General features: G+C 44.9%; 1 protein-coding gene across 1 annotated transcript in view; it reads left to right on the plus strand.

Annotated features, from left to right (window-relative positions):
- TENM1 (teneurin transmembrane protein 1) overlaps nt 1-26,239 on the plus strand; it is a 629,447-nt gene that overhangs the window by 580,747 nt on the left and 22,461 nt on the right. The window contains exons 24-27 of the mRNA XM_052662865.1: nt 7,912-8,278; nt 9,794-10,304; nt 22,455-22,627; nt 23,728-23,963. Of these exons, the coding sequence (XP_052518825.1) occupies nt 7,912-8,278; nt 9,794-10,304; nt 22,455-22,627; nt 23,728-23,963 (1,287 nt within the window). The remainder of the gene's footprint in view (nt 1-7,911; nt 8,279-9,793; nt 10,305-22,454; nt 22,628-23,727; nt 23,964-26,239) is intronic.

Genomic DNA, 26,239 nt, shown 5'->3' on the forward strand with positions numbered 1-26,239 from the left:
TCTAAAAAGTGGAAATTGGAACTTCCCTTGTGGTGCAGTGTTTAAGACACAGCTCTCCCAATGCAGGGGGCCCAGGTTCCATCCCTGATCAGGGAACTAGATCCCACATGCCACAACTAAGATCAAAGATCCTATGTGCTACAGCTAATACTTGGCACAGTCAAATAAGTAAATTTTTTAAATAATTAATAAATTAAAAGTGGAAATTATTACAATATGAAATATACCAGGTCTGCTTTGGAATTTTTGTTTGTTTTGCTTTGCTTTGTTTCCTCAACTTCCAAAATGTTCTTGAAACATTGGGGTAGACGTGATTTAATCTATAGGTTCTGCAGCAAAGTGATTCTAAAGATCAGTCCAGCTGTAACTCTTGATTAGATTAATCCTGGCTATGCATCTGCCATGAATAATGTGAGTTAAGTGTCAGTTTTTCTGATTAGGCAGCCACGAACACAAACCCAGCTGAGACATCTGACCAAAGGTTGAGGGGTTCCTCAAACTCTCCAGCCATTATTCAGAGAAACACAAGAATGTGAATATGAGATAATGGAAAATAATTTGCCAGTTGACAAGTCCATGTAGACTTGGTATATTTCATCTTCTAATAATTTCCACTTTTTAAAAGCAAGATCAATAAGGGCCATCACTTTCAAAGGTGTCATCATGCCTTCCAATTGCAAAAAGCCAAACTTTCTCCAGACCGTTTTTTTCCCCCTTTTATAAATTTGAAGAAGCTCAGACAGTATCAGTGTCAAGAAATGAGGAGGCCATTTGAAAACTGACAAAAAGTGATGCTAACAATCTGGAGTTGTCAGCTTTTAGAAGCACGGGGAAATCTAACATGGAGCTGGCAGCACACCTGGCACAGAGCATCACGCCCCATCACGGCATCTTCCCCAGGGTTGGCGCACTACAGAAACGATAATCATACGCTTCCTGGAAATTCCTGCTGAAGAGGCCTCGGAGATCAGAAGCAAACAGTCAGTTTTCAAATGAGCCATAAGGCTGGAAATGTACAAAAGGAAGGAGATGAGAAGTGTCCTGTTTAGGACAGGGAGACAGGGCCATTTGGGATACAGCTGGTTTCTTCAGCACAGTTGAACTTGGGGAAAAGAAGTTATTAGCACTTGGTAGCAATGGCCAAATATAGTAACAGTCATGATATGTTTCTTAGGCTCTTCCATGAAAGTTAATTTCATAAAATAATGGAATGTAACAGAAGTCGTCTACTGCTCTATGTCACTAACACCCTGTACCTATTGGAGAATGAAGAAAATGAAGTCAGCCAAAAATTGTCAACTTCATGAGGGCAGGGCCTAGTCTGTCTTGGTTAGAACTGGCTCCCTAGTGCCTGGCATAATGCCTAAAATGGGATAGAGAACTATTTGGGGCAAAAGAAAGGAAAATATATAAGTAGCATGTTCTAACACTTGGAACTGTACCAAGAGTACTGTTACAAATAACAGTAGGGATTCCAAGTAATAAGCTAAAATATTAGTCATGAAACTGGCTGACAAATATATGTGAAATAATATATCCCAATATAAGCCAAATGTTTCTTGGAGGATGCATGGCTTAAAAGGATTCCCAAGCAATGGAATAAATGAACAAGGAGGAAATTTTTGGTGACAGAAAAGCAAGAGAAACCTTGAAAGAGCATGACAAAGTGACTGCACTTAAGAGTTTATGAGAGAGACTTCCTTGATGGTCCAGTAGTTAAGACTCCACTTTCAGTGCAGGGCGTGCAGGTTTGATCCCTGGTCGGGGAACTAAGGTATCCCACATGCCCCATGGTGAAGCCAAAAAAAAGACAAAGAGGGAAACTTCATGAGATAGCCAAGGAAGACAACATTGTGATAGTCTTAACAGGGATGTGAAGAAATGCAGGCATGTTCCGTAATAAAAAGTAGCCTTTTACAGAGCTCTTTCTGTGTATCAGGCAGTGTGCTTAGTGCTTTATGTAGATTTTTTTAGTATAGTTTCTATAAGTTTTTGAGAAGATATTACTATCCCCAATTTCTAGATGATGAAACTGAGGCTCAGACAGGTTACCTGATTGGCTCCAGGGTCACAGAGCCAGCAAATAACAGAGAGAATTCTGAACCCAGGAAATCTTAACTCCAAAACCTGAGCTCCTAACCACTTCCTTCTACCACATCTGAGCCTTTTTCTAGGGAGAGAGTATATAGCTTCAATTAGATTCTCAAAGGGCTTTGTAAATACAAAAAAGTATGAGATACAGTAAAGCCAACTCTAAGCACCATGAGGGCAGGGACTGTGCCTGAATCAGCACTCAGGTGTTTGTGAGGGAGTTGGGTGGCATATTAAAAAGCAGAGACGTTACTTTGCCAACAAAGGTCCGTCTAGTCAAGGCTACGATTTTTCCAGTAGTCATATATGAATGTGAGAGTTGGACTGTGAAGAAGGCTGAGTGCCGGAGAATTGATGCTTTTGAACTGTGGTGTTGGAGAAGACCCTTGAGAGTCCCTTGGACTGCAAGGAGATCCAACCAGTCCATTCTGAAGGAGACCGGTCCTGGGTGTTCTTTGGAAGGAATGATGCTAAAGCTGAAACTCCAGTACTTTGGCCACCTCATGCGAAGAGTTGACTCATTGGAAAAGACTCTGATGCTGGGAGGGATTGGGGGCAGGAGGAGAAGGGGACAACAAAGGATGAGATGGCTGGATGGCATCACTGACTCAATGGCCATGAGTTTGAGTGAACTCCAGGAGTTGGTGATGGACAGGGAGGCCTGGCGTGCTGTGATTCATGGGGTCGCAAAGAGTCGGACACGACTGGGCGACTGAACTGAACTGAACTGGGTGGATGGATGACTACATTAACGTGTGAGTGTACTGGTGACGATCTGGCCTCCAAATTGGTTCTCGTTCATCAGTCTGGTCTCCCTCCAGACTGCCCCCTGAACTGCAGCCTAAGTGATCTCTCTAAAGCCCTAGTCTGACCGTGTGAACCCTCGACTTAAATGATCTTCGCTAATACCTCAACACCCACAGTTCAAGTCTAAAGTCCTTAGCATACACAGTCCTTCATGCTTAGTGCAGTGGTTCTCAACAGGGACAGTTTTCCCCTTGGGGGACATTTGTTAACATCTGGAGACATTTTGGTTATCACAAGTCAGGGGAAGATGCTAGTTGCATTTAGTGAATAAAGACCAGAGATGCTGCTAAATATCTTATACAGTACAGGACAGCCCCCACAACAAAGAATTATCTGGCCACAAAAGACAATAGTGCCCCAGTGGAGAGACTTAAAATTAGTCCTTGGAAACATGAACTTCATTTGCCGCTACTACCTACCCTACTTTATGTTCCAGCAATCCCAGGCTGTGGCGAACGCCCCACTCCCATATGGTTTCATGCTTTCTCAGTACCTTTGTTTCATCCTTCAAGATGTTTACAAAATATTTATTTGGCTGCACCAGATATTAATTGTGGCACATGGGATCTTCAGTCTTTATTGCAGCATGTGGCATCTTTAGCATGAGGGATCTAGTTCCCTAACCAGAGGTCAAACCCAGGCCCCCTGTCTTGGGAGCTCAGAGTCTTAGCCACTGGACCATCAGGGAGGTCCCATTCTCTAAGACTACGTTTACATTCTCTTCTAATAATAGCAGTATTGCCCCAAACTTCCTCCTATGTGTCCACATGTCACCCTAGACATGTGTTTTTTTGGCAATTAACCACGTTATATTGACATGACCTGTTTCTATATCTACCTTCCGTCACTTGAACTGTGAACTAATCAAGGGCAGGGACCTTTTTTATTTACCTTTATAATAGTGCTTGACACAGAGCAGGTACCCACAAAGCCTTGAACTGAAAGAAAACAAATGCGAAAGAGGAAGATAAATCACTCAATTGCTAGTGAGCTTTGACCTTCTCAGCCAAAAAAAAAAAAAAAAAGGTTGAAATCAACCTTTAGAGTAAAGGGAAGGCCAGACTTGGTGAGAAGAACATGAAGAAACATGTCCATTCTTCTAGGTGAGAAATCAGAAAGCAGAAAGGCTAAGAGCCGACATCTGGAAATGGGGATATTGATAGTTTCTTTCTCAAGTGATTACTCTAAGCATATAAAGTAATAATCCATGTAAAGAGCCTGACACATAGGAAGCACTCAATAAACAGTAGTTACTTTTATTAAAGGCTCAGATGAGTGGGCCTGTAATTTTATAGATGTTATTGATTAGGACCAGTTCAAAGGAAGGGGCAGCACCTATTTATATTTTAAAAGTAGGTCAATTTAAAGAAAAATATTAAGTCAATAGTAGTGCAAGTAGTGGACGGCTAAGGCAAAATTCATGAACCTGTGATGTGCACAAGTGAAGTCTGGGAAGCAGAGCTGAAAGAGAACTATATTGTATGGTAACTGGGCTAGATCCCTAAAGGTTCGTGACTTTGAAACCACTTTTCATGTTAACACCATTTCCTGTCCCTTACTTTGTCCAGACCCTGGTCTGAGTATCTTACATCCCCATCTCAATCAATCCACACAGTCTCTCTAAAAGGTAGGTAGACTATCATTAGCTTCTTTTTCTTGTGGCAGATGAAGAAACCAGAGACTCATAGGAGATACCTCATTTGCCAGGATTACACACTAATATGCCTGGAGAATCCTCAGGACAGAGGAGCCTGGTGGGCTACAATCCATAGGGTCACAAAAAGTCAGACACAACTGAGCAACTGAGCATGCACACTAATATGGGCAAGAACCGGCCTTGAAACTGTTAAGGAGAGCCCCAGTTAACTAATGATGGTCTGTGTCTACAGTGTGGGATGAAGTTTATAACTGAGAAATTTTCTAGTTTGGTCTAATCACAGGCTCATATTCAGATATTGCTGTTACACATGGATTTTCCCCTATAGGAGCCTGCTGCTTTATAAACTACCACTTGGGTCAAACTTAGCTTGTTCTTTAAGCCAACCGTGGGACTGACTGACCTGAGAGCCAAGTGCCTTCAGGGCAAATTTTCAGTTAGCAGAGGAAGACGTGGTGTTGTCAAGGCTTGACATCCAGACCGAAGGCTCCTTTCTGCTCAGGGTTATTTCTCAGGGAAGGTTGTTGGGAGATGGGCATATTCCACCAGCTGGCGGCTACACCAGTGACCTTTACTGCTAGTTTAGCTTAAATACATTTTGACATTTCAAACAAATTAATGTATTTTTACAAGGTGGGGCAATGACCACAAATGAGGCCAAATGGTTTGCCTGCAAGCTGGGTCACAATGCAAAGATCCCAGAACCTCACGACTGTCCCTTCAGCTCTTTCTGCTGCTAACACCCCCAAAGAAATGTTTCTTTCTGTCCACTTGGACAAATGCCAACAGCCCTCAGGGGTGAACCTTAGCCCCACCTCAGTAGTGTGTGATTCTGGGGTTTCTCTGCAACTAACAGCTGCTAATTCTGACTGCCGGAGTCAGTGCAAAGACTCCATCCTCTACGTTAGGTTTGTATGTTGTGGAAATGCCTTGCTACAAACCACCAGGTCCTTTAAAAAATTACCTGGAAATGGGAGTATTTAACATGAGAAAGATATAAAAGGAACTAACAACCTAAGAGAGGTGAAAAGGTTCAGTTTCTGAAAACACAGGCCCCAGACTACTAAGTAGCCACACATCTTTCATCTGAGGAGGTTTCAGAGACTAGCTGCCCAGCCAAATCAAATGGGAATTAAAGGGATTCTGTGTAGCTGGTACAGAAAGTGTCTCAGAAGCACAAACGCCACTTTAGTCACAGGAAACTGCCAGAGGGAGACTTATTTGATGGAACAAAAGACAAACAGAGTAGCTGGTGTATTTTTGAGGTGATATTAAACCTGATAAACATGACACCAATAGTGTTGACTTAAATCAGATGGGGCGAGTTGGAGAATTTAACAGCTCATCTTCCAACTACCAGCCTTTATTTTGGAGGCGGCCTTGACAGCAGAGAACAGAGTCCAAAACGTGTCCTTCTCTAACTTCTGCCAGGTGTGTGCTGTCCCTGGCCTCTGCCCTGGCCTCAGCTCTCGGAGTGGGGATAATTAGAACGTCATTTCTGCCAGCTTTGTTTTTTCTGGGTCGCTGACTTCAGACTTGATCCAAATAGGAGTGTTGGACTGAAATAAATTCATTTCCTCTTCCTCAGCCAATGCCAGCTTATTTCCTGGGGGACCATGCTCCATAGGCCCAGCGCACACAAACAGCTTCTGTACCAGCTCGATGGTGTATATGGAGGTCCAGAGTGGGGGCCCACGGCGGAAATGCACCATCTCCCTCTTCTCCCTCTTAGTTGACAGGGCACTGACATGCAAGGGCCTCAGACAGACGTGCGGAGGAACACATCACAGCAAACTGCTCTGGGAGCTGTTAAGGCTGATGTTTAATGTTCATCCAATGGCCTCAGTCTGAAAGGCTCTGTAGAACATGCATAACACAAGCTCGGCTTTATACTCCATTAGCATTCAAATTCCTAGCTGCCCAGAGGCATATGGTACTGACCAGAGAGGGCCAGCCCATGTCGAGACTGAGGGCACGTAGAGACAGGTTGAGGCTTCTGGGTGTCTAGGGGAGACGCTCAGACACAGGGGGCAGAGAGCCCCAGGTGGTGCAAGAGGGGAGGTCAGAGACAACCTTGTCTTTACAATGTCACCAGTTGCCCTCCAATAAGATACAGAATTAGAGGGAGATTTATCTCAGACTGGCCTTTGTCCACTTCATTACTGAGTGGAAGGCCTCTTCCAACTGGGAAATAGTGGGCCTCAGAATGTGATGACAGCCCATATCTTGTTTTCAGACTTTCAGATTCAATGAGAAAAACAAAGCTTTCCTTGGACTTTCACTCAAGGCAGAAAGAAGAGCAGCTACATCACTGCTACTGTCTTGGCCAGGAATGGGGCCCACTCTTCTGCCTTGTCTAGCCATAAGACAAGAGAAATAAAGTACAGAATAAGTGAGTGGTGGAGTTGAGAGTGCACATTACGTAACGTTGTTCTCTGAGAAGTGCCCAGTTGGTGAACAACAGCTGCTGGCCTGACTCCTGTGTGGAAAAAGGAACTAGGGTAGATCTGTGTTTGCTTGCCTGTGTGTCCCCAGTGCCCAGCACACCAGACCCCCCCTCCCAACATACACACACTCACATACACACTCATACGCACACACCAGTCCTTTTGCTCCTAACTCCTTGATGTGTCTCAGGCTCCTGCAGTGGCCAGGTGAGGGATGACAGTGGCCTGAATTAGGTTGGCAACAGTGGGGATGGGGATAATTTGAGATGAATTTGAGATGTAGTAAGGAGACCCTTGAGAGTCCCCTGGACTGCAAGGAGATCCAACCAGTCCATTCTGAAGGAGATCAGCCCTGGGTGTTCTTTGGAAGGAATGATGCTAAAGCTGAAACTCCAATACTTTGGCCACCTCATGGGAAGAGTTGACTCATTGGAAAAGACTCTGATGCTGGGAGGGATTGGGGGCAGGAGGAGAAGGGGATGACAGAGGATGAGATGGCTGGATGGCATCACTGACTCGATGGACGTGAGTCTGAGTAAACTCCGGGAGATGGTGATGGACAGGGAGGCCTGGCATTCTGCGATTCATGGGGTCACAAAGAGTCGGACACGACTGAGCGACTGAACTGAACTGAACTGAAGGAGACCATGCTCTGAAAAGGGTCTTTCTGAAATTATAGGGAGAAAATAATTCACAGTATGTTGGAAATCCATAAATGGTAAATGTGTTTACCAGAACATTTAATCAACTGTCCTTCCCAGCTTTGCCAGATAACACCAACATTGCTGGAATTCGAGAGATGGGGCTGTTGCGAGGGGTGGGAGACCAATAAGCCAATTTTTCTTTCAAGATAAAACTGCCCCAGAAAGATACTGTAACCTAATGGTGTGTGTTCTGTTCTTTTTGCAGGTGCGATTAGAGTGGCCAACAGACCTTGCAGTCAATCCCATGGACAATTCATTGTATGTCTTGGATAACAACATTGTGCTGCAAATTTCTGAGAACCGGCGAGTGCGGATCATTGCAGGGCGCCCCATTCACTGCCAGGTGCCAGGCATCGATCATTTCTTGGTCAGCAAGGTAGCAATTCACTCCACTCTAGAGTCGGCAAGGGCCATCAGCGTCTCCCACAGCGGGCTGCTCTTCATAGCTGAAACAGATGAGAGGAAAGTAAACCGCATTCAGCAAGTTACCACCAATGGGGAGATCTCCATCATAGCTGGGGCCCCCACTGACTGTGACTGCAAAATTGATCCCAACTGTGACTGTTTTTCAGGTATGACCTTTTTAGCAATTCACTGGCTCCCCTTCTCTGTTTTCAAAAGAAAAATGGGCATCAGAAAAGTCAAAAAAAGAACAAAAGTAGTCCTTGTAAACATTGGTATGAGGCAGTGGAGAAAGCAATGGATTGGTGGTCAGACAGCTTAGTATCTGGTCCTGGCTCTGCAATTGAGTCACTGAGTGACCCTAGGAAAGCCATAAAACCTCTTCATGACTCATTCCACCTGCTGACTAGAGTGATCACGTGTCTCAGTTATATCACCTCACTGTTTTGAAGATAAACTAGTATAATAAAAGTTTGGGTGCTCAAGAAGTTAGGACCACTATCCAAATGTGACATCCCCATATTTTTTGTACTTTAGAGAAAGGATAGCTAGGTAAAACCTACACTTACTGATTTTGGTAAGGAAAAAATTACTTCTACTAAGTGACTGGTTTCCAGATTAATAATATGAGCTACTTGAAGCCCAAAGGGACTAGGAGCAGACTGCTTTGGGGATCCATGGACAAAATTAAATCTCACAATTGAGGGTTCTCAAGACATCAGTCTTCTACTTACGTTTTTTTAATCCAAAATATTTTCATAACCAATAGTGCCCTTTACTTCCCATTGATAAGGAGGTGGGGACCAGAAAGAGCCTTTGCACCAAAACACAGAGTGGATATTTCAGATAGTAAACAGTCCTGTAAATGTCAATAGATGCATTTATTGCTGGAATGTGGAAATCCCCCCGTGCAACATGCAGCCCTATTAAACTGCTCATCTGGGCCCAAATGGTTCTTTTAACCTTTGTCTTTCCTTGGGACAGCGGAGTCAGGAGTGAGCAACTTGGTCGATAGGACTTTTAATCAATATTTCCAGTGTTTTCCTGGACAATTAGTTTTATAGTTATTTTGCTAATTGGTATCTTTCTTTCAAGGCAAAACTGGAAAATTTATTCTGGTTATCAAATTTGATGTTCTGAGTCATTGTTGCACTTACAGACTTAGTGTACTTTGACAAAGTGACAATGAGAATTAACAAAAGAAAGGTTCTCTGGACAGAGAAGGAATGGAAAGCCCTGACATAGATCCTATGAGCATGGACAGGCATAAGTCTCATGGATTTCCAGCCAGATTTGAGGTGGCTGTTATTATTTGCTGTTTTTGTATCCAGTAATACAATAGATACGGAACAGCAGGGTTGAAGATTTCACAAAATTGGTGTTCACTGAGATCATTGCATCTTCTGTTCATCTTCAGTGGTGCTGACTCAAAAATTGTGAATAATGGACTTCAAATATCCAGTTGGGGCACATGGAAAATGTTGGTTCACTGATTGTTCCCTTTAAAATGATTCTTGGGAGGGGGGTAAATTCTTTTTTTTTTTTTAAGTTTAATTTTTAATTGGAGGAAAATTGCTTTACAATGTTGTATAAAATGATTCTTGATATATAGACATTTTTTGTATTTGGTATGTTTCTAAAATGCTGTGATGACAGCTGTTAAAATCAGGGTCTTCTTTCCACAGGTGATGGTGGCTACGCCAAAGATGCCAAGATGAAAGCCCCTTCCTCCTTAGCAGTGTCACCTGATGGTACTCTCTATGTGGCAGACCTTGGGAATGTTCGAATTCGGACCATTAGCAGGAACCAAGCCCACTTAAATGACATGAATCTTTATGAGATTGCCTCACCTGCTGATCAGGAACTCTATCAGTTCACCGTCAATGGAACCCACCTGCACACCTTGAACTTGATAACGAGAGACTATGTGTATAATTTCACCTACAATGCTGAAGGCGACTTGGGTGCGATTACCAGCAGCAATGGCAACTCTGTGCATATTCGCCGAGACGCAAGTGGAATGCCCCTTTGGCTTGTGGTGCCTGGCGGGCAGGTGTACTGGCTGACCATAAGCAGCAACGGAGTCCTGAAAAGAGTGTCAGCTCAAGGCTACAATCTGGCCTTGATGACCTATCCAGGGAACACAGGGCTCCTGGCTACCAAAAGTAACGAAAATGGATGGACAACCGTTTATGAGTAAGTTTCTAATTCTCAACATGAGCTCTTTTAGGTTTGTATTTGAAATTGTATTACAGTGGGAAAATGACTTAGTAATTGCTGGGTGTTACATGCTATTTTCTCCTAACAACTACAATAAAAAATAAATAAATAAAAAGTCAAGGAGAAAATTTTAACCCAACTCCTAGGGTTCAAACCCATTTCTCCAGGGCACTTTTGCAGAGCATAATAATAAAAACATAGGCTGAATGAAGAATCAAGTGTGGCACTGCAGGAGACAGGAATGAGGTGGAAGTCCATGTACTCAGAAAAATTTATAGCATTGCTGGGGAAACAAGAGAAGTTTTCGTTTAAATAACAAAACTAGAAAGTAGTTCTAAAGCAGCAAAGAAACAGTGTAGTTTAACTGGTATTTGTTGATCCCTGTGGGGTTTAATGAATGAATGAATGAATGCGTGCCCAGCCCAGTCCAGCCCAACTCAGTGTAAAATTGCTGTGGGAGCTAGGAACACAGTGGGCCATGAAGGCTTGTGTGAAGTGATGTGGGACAAATGCTCAAACTGGAGAGGCTGCTTCTGGGAAAAGTGGAGGCAAAACTCCAGTACAGGCTTGCACCACCCCCTCCCCGAGTTTCCCCACATAAGGCAGACTCCAGCACATTTGGGTAGTCACAGACCAGGTCTATGATAACTTTGTTTAATGGGGAATTTACACAAGGTGTGTCTGAGGGCAGGCTACTAGGAGGTGTCCTGATGGAAACAGAGACCACTGTCCTTGACTGTTAAGGCGGGGCAAACGTGTTTGAATGTCAACCTGTTTAGAAAGCTAGTTTGTGAACAGTCAGCAAGTGTCGTCCCCACAAAGGGAATTGCTGAAGTTTTAACCAATTTGCCAAGTGAAAAGAATCAGTGGAGCTGAACCCAGAGCCTGAAATGACATTCAAGTTGAGGAATGTGAGAAGCGAAGATATTCAGTATGAGGAATTCATGTGTACTCTTCCATGAGGACATGTGTGCGTGCATGTTAAGCAGCTCCTCTGTCCATGAGGATTCTCCAGGCAAGAATACTGGAGTGGGTTGCCATGCCCTCCTCCAGGGGATCTTCCCAACCCAGGGATTGAACCCGGGTCTTTTATGTCTCCTGCATTGGCAGGTGAGTTCTTCACCACTAGTGCCACTATATCCTTCACCTGGGAAGGATATAGAAATGGGGAAAGAATTGGTCCAGTCCCATGAAAGCCTCCAGAGGAAAGGGACAAAACAGTTGGTCTTCAAATTTTAGATCATATCCCAAAGAAATGCCGCTTGTACAAAAGAGCTGGACAGCTATTTGTTTCACTTAGAAAAATATGTTCACTTGTTTCTGTTGCAGGTGTTCCTCTATTTCTTGAAAAATTTCTCTTACATCTTAATAAGAGTAATTAAAGCTACTACTCACTGAGGCATTACTATGTGCCAGCTCCTAGGCTAGGTGATTACATAAAGTATTTTCTTTGATCCCCAAAATAACAACGTGGGATCCATGCTCCTGTGATGCCTATTTTATGGGTGAAGAAACTGAGACCCAGAATGGTGAACTTGTCCTTATTCACACAGATGTTCAGGATTCAAACTCCAACTGTCTGACTCAAGAGCCCACATTCTAAAATATACTACCCTTAAGAAAGATAAAAGTTCTAATGAGGGATCTTTTTTTTAAAAGTCACACAAGATCACACTGCAGCTGAAATTAAACAAACAAGTATCTTAAAAGCTACTGGTTAAATTCAGTTAAGCAACCAGAAATGGCAGAATTATTAACTAGTTTTCAAAATAACCAGTTCAACCATTCATTTATTTATCAAATCACTTTGTATGTTTGAACTGTAGGCAGTTTTATTTGTTATTTATACCTCAGTAAAACTAGAGGAAAAAAAAGAACACAAAGTAGCCAGTTTAACCGTTCATTTCTTTATGCAACAAATATTTGCTGAGCACCTGGTATGTATACCTGGTGCTGGGGACAGAGCCATGAGCAAGGCAGACACCAATCCCTACCTCCACAGCACTTGCACTGTACAGAACTTCAGATGATGGTAAGTTCTGTGAAGGAAATAAAGCAGGGTAAGGGGGAATCAAGATGTGGAGGCAGAAGGGGGTTTTATTTTAGGTTGGGTGGTCAGAAAAAGTGAAACTGTTAATAGCTCAGTCGTGTCTGATTCTTTGTGATCCCATGGACAGAGGAGCCTGGCGGGCTACAGTCAGATGTTCTTAATACAAAACATTAAAATATTTTACATATCCACTTTAACTATTTATAGCACCAGATGTTTAAAAGTGGAGGGAAAAGTGAAAGTGTTAGTCGCTCAGTCGTGTCTGACTCCTGTGATCCCATGAACTGTAGCCAGCCAGGCTCTTCTGTCCATGGAATTTTCCAGGCAAGAATACCGGAGTGGGTTGCCATGCCCTCCTCCAGGGGAACTTCCTGATCCAGGGTCTCCTGCATTGCAGGCGGATTCTTTACCATCTGAGCCACCAGGGAAGCCCCTGGGTGATCAGGGAAGGGCTCGTTAAGAAGGTGACATTTGAGTAAATGCCTGTAGGAGGTGAGGGGGTGAGTATATGGGTGTATGGTGGTGGGGAAGGGGAAAAACCTTTCCAGCGGGGTGAACAGCAAGGGCAAATACCCTGCAGCAGGAGCAAACCTGATGTGTTCAAGTAAGGCAGCCACTGTGAGTGGAGTGAGCAAGCATAGTTGGGAGAGGAGATCAACAAAGTGGCCGGGGCCACTTTGCATAGGGCTTTGAAGGCCTTTGTAAAGACTTTGAGTAAAAGGTAGAACCATTGGAGAGCTTCGAGGAAATGAGTGACATAATCAGCCTTGCATGTTTAAAGAGCTGCTCTGTACAGAAAACAGACTGTGTGGTGGAAGCAAAGGAATGTAGTGGAGGGAGGACGATGCTTCAATAATCCAGGCAATGTGGTGACTTAGACCAGGGAGTGAGGGCAGTAAGTGGTAATAATCAAAATATATTTTGACAGTAGAGCTATCAGGATACACAAATGGGATGTGGGGTGTGGGAGAAAAAAAGGGTCAGAAATAACTCCAAAGTGTTTGACCACAGCAAGTGGGTGTTGAACTTTCCATTTACCAGGATGGGGAAGACCAGACAAGGAGTAAATGATAGAGGGTGGGAGTTCAGGGTCGGCTACAATCAGTTTAGACATCCAAGGGAATCTAGCAAGTTGGCAAGTGGATATACAAGTCTGGAATTGAGGGGAGAGGCTGGAGATTTGAAATTTGGAGATCCAAATTTGGTATCCACTAGTATTTAGATTGTATTTAAAGCCATGATATCTTCATGGCAAAGTGAGTGTAGTCAAGGAAAGAAAGAGATCTGACGACGGAACCTGGAGCCGGCCAATGTTTAGAGTTGAGTATATGAAAGGGAACCAGTAAAAAAGAGACTGAGAAAGTCTAGTGAAGTAGGAAGAAGACCAGAAGAGTGGGATGTCCTGGAAGCAAAGTCAAACAAGTGAGTCAAGGAAGAAGAAGTGATCAGCTGTGCCAAATACTCCTGATAAGTCAAGTAAGATAAGTGCTGAGAGTTGACCACTCCATCCAGCACACTGTGAAGATCATTGTTTACCTTGACAAGAGCAGGTGCTGTGGGCAATGGGGGACGAAAGCTTTAGCAGAGCAGGTTTAAGAGGGAATGGACACACATGTCTTCATAGAAGTGTTATTCAGAATAGTCAAGAAGTGTAAAGTACCATGTCTATCAAGTCACGAATAGCCAAACAAAATGTGGTACATCCATACCATGGGCTATCATTAATCCATGAAAAGCAATGAAGTTTTGGTACATGCTACAATGTGGATGAACCCCAAAGACATTATGCTAACTGAAAGAAGCCAGACACAAAAGGACAAATATTATATAATTCTGTTTATATGAGATGTCCACAAAAGGCAAAGTCATACAAAGTAGGTGAGTGGTTGCCAAGAACTAGGGAGAGGAGTGAATGGGGAGTGACTGCTCTTGAGTACGGGGTTTATTTTGAGGGTGATGGAAATGTTCTAGAAATGGTGCGGATGGTTGCACACATTGTCAATGTATTGAAAGCCACTGAATTGCATACTGAGTACTTTTAAAAGTGTTCATTTATTTTTGGCTGTGCCAGGTCTTCTTTGCTGTGTGGGGGCTTTTCTCTAGTTGCAGCGAGTGGAGGATACTCTGCAGTCGCGATGCACGGGCTTCTCCTCGTGGTGGCTTCTCTTGTTGCAGAGCGTGGACTCTAGACTCTCAGGCTCAGGAGGTGCAGCTCCCGGGCTCTAGAGCACAGACTCAATAGTTGCGGCACACTGTCCTAGTTGCTCTGTGGCGTGTGGGATCTTCCCGGACCAGGGATTGCACCCATGTCTCCTGCAGCGGCAGGTGGATTCTTTACCACTAAGCCACCAGGGAAGCCCTACTGTGTACTTTTAAATGATGACTTTTATAATATGCTGATTATATTTCAATGATAATAGTAATGAGAGCAACTGGGAGGAGAAAGTTTGGAGACCATGAGTAAAGAAGCCTTCTGAGGACATTGCTGTAATGAAAAGCAGAAAAATTGGAGCAGAGGGGGATGGAGTAAAGAGGAGAGAAATATCAGTTTATTTGTATGCTGATGAAAATGATCCAATGTAGAGGGGGAAATTGATGATGTGGGATAGAGAAGACAGTCTGTGGGTCCATGGTGGCACGGTGATGCAGGCGAGCAGGATGCTTAACAGTGAGTGGAGCTCAGGCCTATCACCAGGACTCGGCCGGCAGTGAGTAAAAAAGTAATCTAATGTCACTGTTGTTGGGTAAGCCTGAGGCATTAAGAGATAAGAAACATGGGCATTTACGTGGGGTTAGCATGGGATTTTTATGGCCACAAAGAGACATTAGAGGTCATTTGACAAATAAGGAAATGGAAGCCCAGAGTAAAGGAATAACTTGGCCATTCCCTTTGCTAGTTGGCCAGGTCTAGAGTCAGTCTTTGAGCTTCTAGCCCAGTGCTCTTTCTACCACCATGCCACTGCCTTCCAGAAAAACAAAGAGGACTTGGAATAACAAGAGTGACCATTGGAAGTCTGGGGAGCTAGAAGATTGTGCTGCAGAAGCAGGACAAGAGGAATGGGAGAGCTCCAGGGAAGAGAAAGGGAGGCTGAATATCCACTTCTTCCTTCTCCCACCTTCTAAATTCCAGCTAGCACTATACCGAAACCCTCTTGACCAAGTAGCATCTGTGGAAGGTTCCTCTTCATCTTGAATCAGCGTATTCTGTCCCCAGTGGAACACTGCTCCCATCCCTTCTTGCCTGCACACATCAGAATGAGCAATTTTCCAGCCTTCAAATGGAACTCATTCTTCCCACAGTCTATGCTGTACAAGCCCCGACTTCTTTCACTTTTATCCTCCAGCACTTTAGCCAGTCCTGAGCACTGACTTGAGTTTTTCCTTGTCCTTCTGAAGCTGGGGAACACAGAATCGGACCTACTCTTCCGGTCAGGGATAGAGCCGTGCTGGGGTTGGGAGAAAGTGGTCTGGGGAATGATGCTCTGAGATCAAAGACAGGCTGCCTTCTGTGGCCAAAAGGGGACAAATCCTTTGCCAAGGTGAACATCAAATTTCTTTTCTGAGATGACAAACAGGAAAAGAGAAACAGAAGCAAAAGTTGGCAGGATGAACGACTGCCACAGAGAAGTAGCGAAGCCAGTCAACCATTCAATGTTCACTGATCTGCAGTGACGCTGAGGAAGAATGACACGAGTGACCCTGAACAGCGTGGACAGTCCAAATGGGATTTTACAATGTATCTTGTGCCGTGGTAGTGGGTGGGCTTGTCCTGTGTAGTGTGATGTTGTTTAAATAGTTCATTGCTTTTCCTAATTCCGTTTGCCTTGGACCAGAATCAAAAGTTGCACACCCCACGTATTAGTACTTGATCTCCACCGCCCCTAAGTGTCCTGAGTGTCAGGGGAAAGCTGACCACAGAGAAACAGCTGATAGGGAAGTGATTGTCAAGGCAGGAATAGGAACGAGGCAGGGCTCGTGGTCCCAGGGGCTCGGGGACTCCTGATTGCGATGACCCTGCCCCAGCGGAGGTCTGAGGGAGGGACCTGGCATCTCCACAGTAGGGCAGCCTCCTTGTTTCGCAAGGCTCTTCCTGGCAAAGGCTTCTGCTACACTCATCTGCAGAGGCCCCAGACTGAGGCCAAAGTGTCGGTTTTGTCACTGCTGCCGGTGCAGACTGAGCTGACAGCTCCTCGGGCCCTTGACCTTTGTGGGAGCCCTCTGCTTGAAGGGGACTATGCAGTTCCATGGTCTCTTGATCCTTGGTTTCTGTATTCTCGCCATCTCAGGACTTGATTCGCACATTCCCCAGCCCCACCCGCCAAACTGCCATTCGCTGACAACTTGGAAATGCCCTCACGATGGCTCTAGGTGCCTTCTAGGCTGCTTTACAAATGCTCAGTCTTATGGAAGATGGCTAAGGGAAGGCTCTTCCTCCCACCTGATAAGATTCGTGGAACGGGGGCAGGGGGAGGAGGGGAGCAAGGTAAACCCGCCACGTCTGTGGGTGAGATATTTGCCTAAGGAGAGGATGTGATTCCCATGGTTATGTAAGTGAACGGTTGGTCCGAGAACACTGAACTGTTTTCCAGAATCTCAGAATAGGGAGAGAACAAAGATGCCACGTAGCCCGGCCCCCTGCCTCTGGGCAGGTGGAGGGCTTCATTTTCAATGGAAAGAATGTAGCATTGCCAACAGTTCCTTCAGGACTCCACAGACAGGCTGGACACTTTCGCTCAGTCCCCTCCCCTTGGGCTTTATGCCCTTGAGAGGTCTCAGGAATGGGCAGCGAGAGCTGTGGAGGGTCATGCTGGGGAAAAAGAACTAGCAAAGGGACAGAGGCTGAAGCGAAGGAAGAGAGGCTGCAGAACAAACTTTCCGAGCCTGGCTGGGAGGATGAGTTGCACCACACAGGACGTCTCTGTAAACTGAGCCTCCACATCCCCAGGGATGGCTGGCTGTCCTCTCACCATGCTCACTCTCGTCTCCACCCCGTTCTTCCCATCTGCACAGGCAGATCCGGCTTCCCACATTCAACAAGTGTAAGCAGTGAGAGTCTGCTCGGGGCCACACGCTGAAAATACAGAGGTGAATGAGGCACTGTGCCCTCTCTCTAAAGATGCGAAAGTTTACCACCTAGGAGGGCTATCACCAAGCGTTTCATAAAGGCAAGGGGCCACCATCTTCTCTTACACAAACTGGGGCAGTAAGCCTCCCAACAGTTTTCCCTGCTCCATAGCTCCCGTTCCAAGATTCATTTCCACCACAGCACCTAAGGAGTCATACTGCTCTCCCCCTGAGAGCTTCCTATGCCTCTCCACTGCCCATCGACTGCGTGCTTTCCTTCAGAGCCTGGCACCCCAGTTTCCCCATGCTCTGCTTCCAGCAAGCCTCTCCAGCCTCATCTCCCATGCCCCTCAGAGAGGACCCTTGTGCTCCCGCATCCTGCTTCCCTCAATGGTCTTCCCAACCACAGAGTGCCTGCCTTCACAATGCCTTCCTCCCCTCCTCCGTCTCTACCTATCAAGGGATTGATCTCCCACTACCTTCCAGGATTCGAATACCACCTCATTCTCCTCCTTTCCTTGTGCTCAGCCTGGAGGGAAATGACTCCGGCAGCTCCTTGTTTACAGAAGTGTATGGCAGTATTCTGGCATCAGAGCGATTCGTGTGCCTATCTTCTCTACCCTGCTAGACTTCACATTTCATTCAGCACAGTATCCCCAGGACCCAGCCCAAGACTGATGATATTTACTGAATGAAGGACAAGTGAAGAGAGAAGGGCATGCTGGACCTGGGCTGAATCATAGGAAGCCAAGTGAAGTTGTTGGCAAGGAAAGGGGCATCTAGTATTTCCTAAAGAATGCTTATTCGATTGCTCAGGTTTCTGAAAGGGTAAAGAGGGTCTATTTCCTTTTATAAAATAATTAATGAATTTTTCTTTTATAATCTTCAATGTTTTCTTAAAAGCAAAGATGGAAGAGCTTCTGGTTTTTACTCAGCATGGTTTAACTGTGACTTAGACTGTCCTCAAGGGAAAGGGCAGGCTAGCCCTTATGAGAAAATATCAAACCAAATATATTTTAATAATGTGTAAATATCATCTGCCCTACTGTAAACAATATGGTCCTCAAGGACAAGAATGAATCCCGAATTTCCTTTCCGCATGCTTCCTTTGCTTCGCCAGAACACATGTGTGTGCACGCTCACAGTGGAACTCTGTAAAATCAAGACAGAAAGGGATAGGGTGTCACTCCTGATAACCGTGAAGGCAACAGCCAATGCCCGATCACACAGTTCACCAAACCAGGATTTATGGGCCTGGTTAAGTGGATGCTACTCACAGGCCAGGGTGCAGAGGACGAGTGGAGGCACGAACAAGGGAGTTAGTACCCTGTTATGGCCTGAGGGTATCAGTTGCAGCATATTGGGCTTGTGTTCTGTGCACCAAAAAATGCAGGCGCCAAAGGGAAACCCACAGCGTAAGAGATTTTGATTAAACTTGTTTCTTTGACATTCAGTTGGGGAAAATGCAGTCCCCTGTGATAGAGGGGGGAAAAAAACCCTCAAGCAAGCCATAGGAAATCAAAGATTTCCTTTATTTCTTATCTACTTCATAGCAATCTTTCCAAAGGTGTGGGATCTGCCTGTTGCTCTTCCTTTGGAAATGACCCCACAGAAGAGACAGAGGCCTGTTGTTTTTGACAGAGGGCCGTGTGCATGGCTGAGCCCAGGAGAGGCACCACTCTGCAGATACCACCAGTGCCATTGCTTTGACTGTGACTAGCAGAATAGGGGTGGGTCAGTGTGTTGGGGGTAGAGTGCTTTGGGTTTTTTTGGCTTTTTCCCCTTCAGTTTTATTGAGGTATAATCGGCATACAGCACTCTATAAGTTTAAGGCATACAGCCTAGTGACTTGACTTCTATATATCACAAAGTGATGACAACAGTAAGTTTGGTGAACATCCATCATTCCACATAGACACCAAAAAAAAAAAGAAAAATATTGTTTTTTTTTTATGATGAGAACTTTTAGGATTTAGTTTCTTAGGAAGCTTCATACATACCACACAGCAGTGTTCACTACCACCTTGTTGTACATGGCATCTCCAGTACTTTTAAAAAATATATTTATCTATTTAATTTGGCTATGTTGGGTCTTAGCTGCAGCGCGTATACTTCTCTCTAGTTGCAGCTCAAGGGCTCTAGAGCACAGGCTTAGCTGCCCTGTAGCATGTGGGATCTTAGTTCCCTAACCTGGGACTGAACCCACATCCCCTGCACTGCAAGATGGATTTTTAACCATTGGACCACCAGGGAAGTCCCCCCAGTACTTATTTATCTTATAACTGGAAGTTTCTACCTTCCTGACCACTTCTATACTATTCCTTCACCCATCCCCAACTCTGAAAACCACAAATCTGATCTCTTCCTACGAGCTTAGTGTGTTCAGGTTTTTCGAATTTGAGTTTTTTTTTAGAGTCCACATATAACTGAGATCTTACAGTATTTACTGTCTGACTTATTTCACTTAGCAAAACACCCTCTAGGTACTTTGTTTATGATAAAGTCAACTGTACATTTTCAAATAAAGAGGCTTATCCAGCCACGGAAAGGAAATCAGACAATGTAACTTTTTAGCTCTCTAGCACCTGGGCAGGACTGTGAGAAAGCCTACTTTATCCCTACCCCATTACCTCCCTCACCAGAAAAGGACCAGGTGGCAGCCTCCCAGCTACGTCTATCCAGGGAATTACACCACAGGCCAGTGCTAACATTCGTTCAGATTTTTGGCCCTTGTAACCTCTGCTCGTGGATGGCTCAGCTGGCATCTGATCTTGTCATCTAGCCCTGAGAAGTGGGCACCACCACTGCTGTCACCTTTAGAGGAAATCTTGCTTTAAAACAAGGGGCTGTGTAACTGAGAGAGGAGGAAACTGCATCTTAGGTCCGATCTCCTGGGGGAATAATGAGGAGTGACCTTGCCAAGTGCTGAGGAAACCCTTTAGAAATCAGGAAAGGGAAATTGATGTGGCCGGGTGACTGGTGAAGGATGTGAAACAGAGAGCAACTGCCTGCATAATCCAGGCTGTGGGGCCACAGTCTCCCTCGGGAGGGGGCCTGCAGCAGCTTCCTTCTGTCTGCTGCCTGGAGACTCCTCCCTACAGGCCAAAGCAGATTGGTACCTTGTGAGAACCAAAGTTCGGTACTGTTTTCCTCCCCTGAAAGAAAGACCAGGCAGACAAAGTCAGGCTGTGTTAGGCGCTCAGGCCCTTCCATGCCCTGTTCTCATCAAGGGTCTTCTCACAGCCCCAGAGCCCCAGAGCAGGCCATGGGCAAACAGGCTAAGCAGCAGGGAAGATCTTGCCATTAACCCCAGGCGCAAACAGCACCCTTCGGCCTTTCTTTGATAATAAGGCCTTAGCATCATAGTAGCAACATGCCAATAGCCATTTTGGCTGAAATCCACTGAAACAAAGGGTGCATCCAATTAAATAACTGGGGCTTGCCATATCTGTGATGTCAAATGACCTATTTGATTATTTTTATTTGCATGCCTGATTGGTTTTAACTGATCGAGTGTGCCTGTGAGCATGCTCATGTATACTCAGAACTGAACTTGACATACCATTTTGTATAGCCTCAAGTCTAGTTTCGTCCTGTAAAATAATGTCTAGCCCCTTTTCCCAAGTCTACCAAAGACTGGTCTAAGTTTTAAAATTTCGGCAACTCTCCAGACTGAATTCTTTAAAACGTAGTGGATTCACACTGAGTCACTAGGCCATTTTGCATCATTTCGGGGGTCAGGAGGCTTCCCTGATGGCTCAGTGGTAAAGAATCCGTCTGCAGTTCAGGAGACATGTGTTTAGTCCCTGGATAGGGAAGATCCCCTGGAGAAGGAAATAGCAACCCACTCCAGTATTCCTGCCTGGACAATCCTCATGGACACAAGCAGCCTGGTGGGCTACGGTCCATGGGGTCACAAAGAATTGGACACAACTGAAGTGGCTGAACAACAACAACAGGCAGTAGGGCCAGGCTCCACCACTGTGTCCAGGCTCTATCCTGCTCACTTTAAGTTAAAAGAATATAATTGTTTAACATTTTAAAAGCAAATAATAGTACTTAAATATTTTTAACTTTGCAACTTGAAAAGAAAACAGTAATGGGCTTCCAAGTACATGTCTTTACTTTTAATGAAGGGTTTAGTTTTCTTGGTTCTATTGGCAATAAAAGAACAGTTCCACATCAAAAGCCTTCAGGGAAGCTCTCTCCATTTGGAGGCCAGTCAGATTGCCAGTAGTTCTGATTTAAAAAAAAAAAATCAACTCACCAGACTCTATTTCTAGATATAGGTCATTGCCTATTATCCCAGGTAATTATTTGGGCGGGGGAGGGGGAGCTCTTACTCATACAGGCAAATTACAACACATTGTGTACTATACTATAAAAAGAGAAAAAAATTAAGTGACACTGAGATCAGGGGGTTCCAGAATGTTTTAATGAGTATGTTTCCATTATCTTCTGTGCTTGTTCATTTTGTTGGAAGAATGATTCATTCATTTCAAATTTGGCAACTTAAACAGCAGCAAATATAATTTTCCTATCACAATGCAAAATCAGTTTATTGGCCTTCTCTGCCTGTTTTGGGGGGGCGGTGTGGGGGGAGGTGAACATTTGTGCGTCCTTTTTCTTTGCCAACAGCACCCTCTGCTGGTTTTTGTGATCCGTCACATCTGATGGGATCGACCCAAATTGCAAATGGAGGGCTCCCTGCAACATTGCACACAGCGGGACATGATTCATAAATCAGTTTTCCACCCTGGTGATTCATTATCAGATATATTTTTTCTGTAAAACAGCACAGCTCAAGGAAGTCATCAAGAATTCAAGAGCTGCAAAAAATACCTTCGTTTGATTAATCATCTCTCTGACCTTTTTCTTCTTATTGAACAAGGTTAATAATACTTGTTATCACTCAAAGTTAAACTGTATTAGCTGCCAAGTGAGTTTTATTTTGCAAAGGCCCGTTATCACTGCCAAGAGGCTTCAAAGTTGGGTTTGGTTACATTCCGCAGGTATGACCCTGAGGGGCATCTGACCAACGCAACATTTCCCACGGGAGATGTCAGCAGCTTCCACAGTGACCTGGAGAAGCTTACAAAAGTGGAGTTAGATACTTCCAACCGCGAAAACGTCCTCATGTCAACTAATCTGACCGCCACGAGTACCATATATATTTTGAAACAAGGTAAGACTATTTCCAACTTTGCCCGCCTCTAATAGCATCTCTCTTACTTCTACCATCAAACCTCCACACACTGTTAATTAATAGAAGACTTCTTGTCCCCATATTCCAGCTGTGGAGGCTGAATCCCAAGTCACACCTTTCATAAAGTTCCTACAGCAACATTGGGCCACATCCTTGTGGGAGTTAGGAGGTTCAATTCCTGCCAAATATACTCTTCCATCAAGCCATTTCCCAACACCCAGCTGTTTGTAAAGCTCTTTAAGCTCTGAGTGGGGTATACTAAAGGCACGAAGTCTGTGTCTCATCTGAAATTAGCATTCTAGAGCAGTGATGACATGGGTGAATAAAAAGGAGTGAGGATGCACACCAAGCCAGAATATAAGGGAAATGTAAGAGAGAATGAAAGGAAAAAAGAAGGAAAGGCGAGAGGGAAGGAAGGAGAGAGAGAGGGAGAGCAAGAGGGAAGTAAACAGGAAGGAAGGAAAAAAGGAAGGTGGATTTGGAAAGAATGTCTTAGAAGCCGAGAGAAATGGACACAGAGAAATCATTTTCTCTCTGCCCAGTCATTAAGGACCCGTTCTGTTGTTAGGCTGTGAGGCCAAACACAGAACTGTCCAACATCAGATCCACTCTAAAAGGATCAGCGGCAACCTTTGTCAGCATATCCTTTCCTGGAGATCAGCCACTGTGCTGGTGTCCCCAGGCACTGAGGGTACTGAATTACACTGCATACTGCACTCATGCTAGCTCCCAGCATATCAAACGGAGAAGGCCAATCCACCAAGTCAGAGAAGAAGTTTGTGAGGAAATCCTTTAAGAATGAGAACGTTTTGAAAAACAGAAACAGCCTGCAGTATTACACGGGAGCCTTTTATCCAAGAAACAAGACAGCCCAGCTGTGAAACTAACAAGACTCAAATGGACAGAGAGCACGTGGGCTTGTCAGAATGGTTGTCTATAGCCCCGAGGGCAGTGGGGTCCACGGTGCCACACCTGCTCATCCTTTCCCAAACTTGCCTCCTGAAGCTCAAGTTGTCTCTCCTCTATTTCTGTGCTTCCCTCTTCTTCCACTTCTTCCTCCTTTGCTCCTCTCTCTGCAGAAAATACCCAGAGCACCTATCGGGTGAGTCCAGACGGCTCCCTGCGTGTCACTTTTGCCAGCGGGATGGAGATCAGCCTCAGTTCAGAGCCCCACATCCTGGCCGGGGCGGTCAACCCCACCCTGGGAAAATGCAACATCTCTCTGCCCGGGGAGCACAACGCCAACCTCATCGAGTGGCGGCAGCGCAAGGAGCAGAACAAAGGCAACATTTCAGCTTTCGAAAGGAGGCTGAGGGTAAGTCTCGGCCTGACAGCACCTAGGCAACTGGTGTTGTATTTTTGAAAACCGCAGCACCTCCCTTATCAGAAGTCCCATTTCTCTAAAGCTTTTCTAGGTGACTAGCTTATATAATATAGTAATTCAAGAGAGGGTGCTAATGGCTGATAATGGTTCAGTATCCTTAAATGAACATTCTAATAAGAGCTTTCTTTGTCATTAGCCAGCTAAAGTGCTCTGACAGTAGCAATTTCAGGCACCAAGAATGTCTGGATCTAGAAATGCGTGTAGTCAGGAGGCCCTCCGGAATCCCTCACATGGCCTGGAGATGCCTCAGACCCCTGCTTCGTGGTAAAAAGTGAAAGTGAAAGTCGCTCAGTCGTGTCAGACTCTTTACGACCCAGTGGACTATACAGTCCATGGAATTCTCCAGGCCAGAATACTGGAGTGGGTAACCTTTCCCTTCTCCAGGGGATCTTCCCAACCCAGGTCTCCTGCATTGCAGGTGGATTCTTTACCAGCTGAGCCACAAGGGAAGCCCCATGCGGTGGTAGATACTTTATTCGAAAAGGCCAGGCAGGTACACACAGAAGGATATGCGACGTCAGGCAACATTTGGACAAAGGCAATTAAGGGAGAAATCAGTGAATGTTATCATTGCCTTGAATATACATATTAAGGGCCAGAGAGGTCAAGGACTAGTGCTCCTGTTGGCCTAATGGCACTCAGAGAGAGCGTGCATGCGTGCTTCAGTTGTGTCCGACCCTTTGTGACCTCATGGACTGTAGCCCACCAGGCTCCTCTGTCCATGGGATTCTCCAGGCAAGAATACTGGAGTGGGTTGCCATGCCCTCCTTCAGGGGATCTTCCCAACCCAGGGTTGAACCTGGGTCTCTTCCATCTCCTGCATTGGCAGGCGGATTCTTTACCATTAGCATCACCTGGGAAGCCCAAAAGAGAGCTGCCTGGGAGAAATGCAAGATTTGGGAGTTTTCAAGTTTTTACCAAGCACAGTTCACCACAGTTAACCTGGGATCTCTCCGTCAGAATTGCCTTTCTGCTGCACACGAAATCCACAAGCACCACCGCGCTCTTTCTACCTGTACCTTCTTGAACATGAAGCAATGTTAGGATGACATGACCAACTTTCCAAATCTAGCAACATTCAGTATGAGCCCAAGAGCAACTGCCAGCCTGAGGCAGTTACTCACTATTGAGGCCAGGCCTGCTTTGAGCCCCTGTGTCTCACCTGGGATCCCTGGAACACTTGTATTTCTTCACTCACAGTAAAAATGCAGTAACCTCTAGGCTGTGACAGGGCAACACCAAACAACCACCCAATTCCTGCGACAAGCGGTCAGACCAGTCCCATGGCTGGATGATCTACATCAGTGCTCACTTCCCAGTCAGTTCTGTTGGTGACCCAGAGATAGACTTTTGTGGTTGTTTTTGTAACAGCCACTACACAAGTTGTCTACATGCACAAGTCAGTTTGTATGCTTTGATTCGATTGGCCAGAATATTTACCAGAAATGCCACTGAAATGAGAGGTGAAACCAGCCCAAATAGTTCAAACCTCTCTATGTGTGGGCAGTAAGGGTTTCCTACTTACTGGGAAATGGGATCTCCTGCATAGAACCCTAAATGGGGGAGTCTTACAACTGGCTTAAGAAATGCCTTTATTTTGTTCACCTGTGAAATGAAGATGTCATACTAGAGAAAAGTCAGAATTATATACACATGTTTTATCAACCTCATGAACTCACCCTAGGAAAATTACATCAAATAAATGGTATTTTGGTGCCTCCCCCATTTAGAGTCTGAATAAAATATTATGAGTCATATCATACACTATGTGACTTTGGGATTTTCCATTTTTTAGAACACATTCTTTTTTTTTAATTGTTATTTTTACTTTATTTTACTTTACAATACTGTATTGGTTTTGCCATACATTGACATGAATCTGCCACGGGTGTACCTGAGTTCCCAATCCTAAACCCCCCTCCCACCTCCCACCCCATATCATCTCTCTGGATCACCTCCATGCACCAGCCCCAAGCATCCTGCATCCTGTATTGAACATAGACTGGCGATTCGTTTCTTACATGATAGTATACATGTTTCAGTGCCATTCTCCCAAATCATCCCACCCTCTCCCTCTTCCTCAGAGTCCAAAAGTCCGTTCTATACATCTGTGTCTCTTTTTGTGACTTATTTTCTGCTTTCTATGAAGACCCATCCTATTTTCTCCCCTCCATATGCACAGATAATGGAGAGAGAGTATAAAGTGT

The sequence above is a fragment of the Budorcas taxicolor genome, chromosome X (assembly GCF_023091745.1).
Source record: "Budorcas taxicolor isolate Tak-1 chromosome X, Takin1.1, whole genome shotgun sequence".
Classification (NCBI taxonomy): domain Eukaryota; kingdom Metazoa; phylum Chordata; class Mammalia; order Artiodactyla; family Bovidae; genus Budorcas; species Budorcas taxicolor.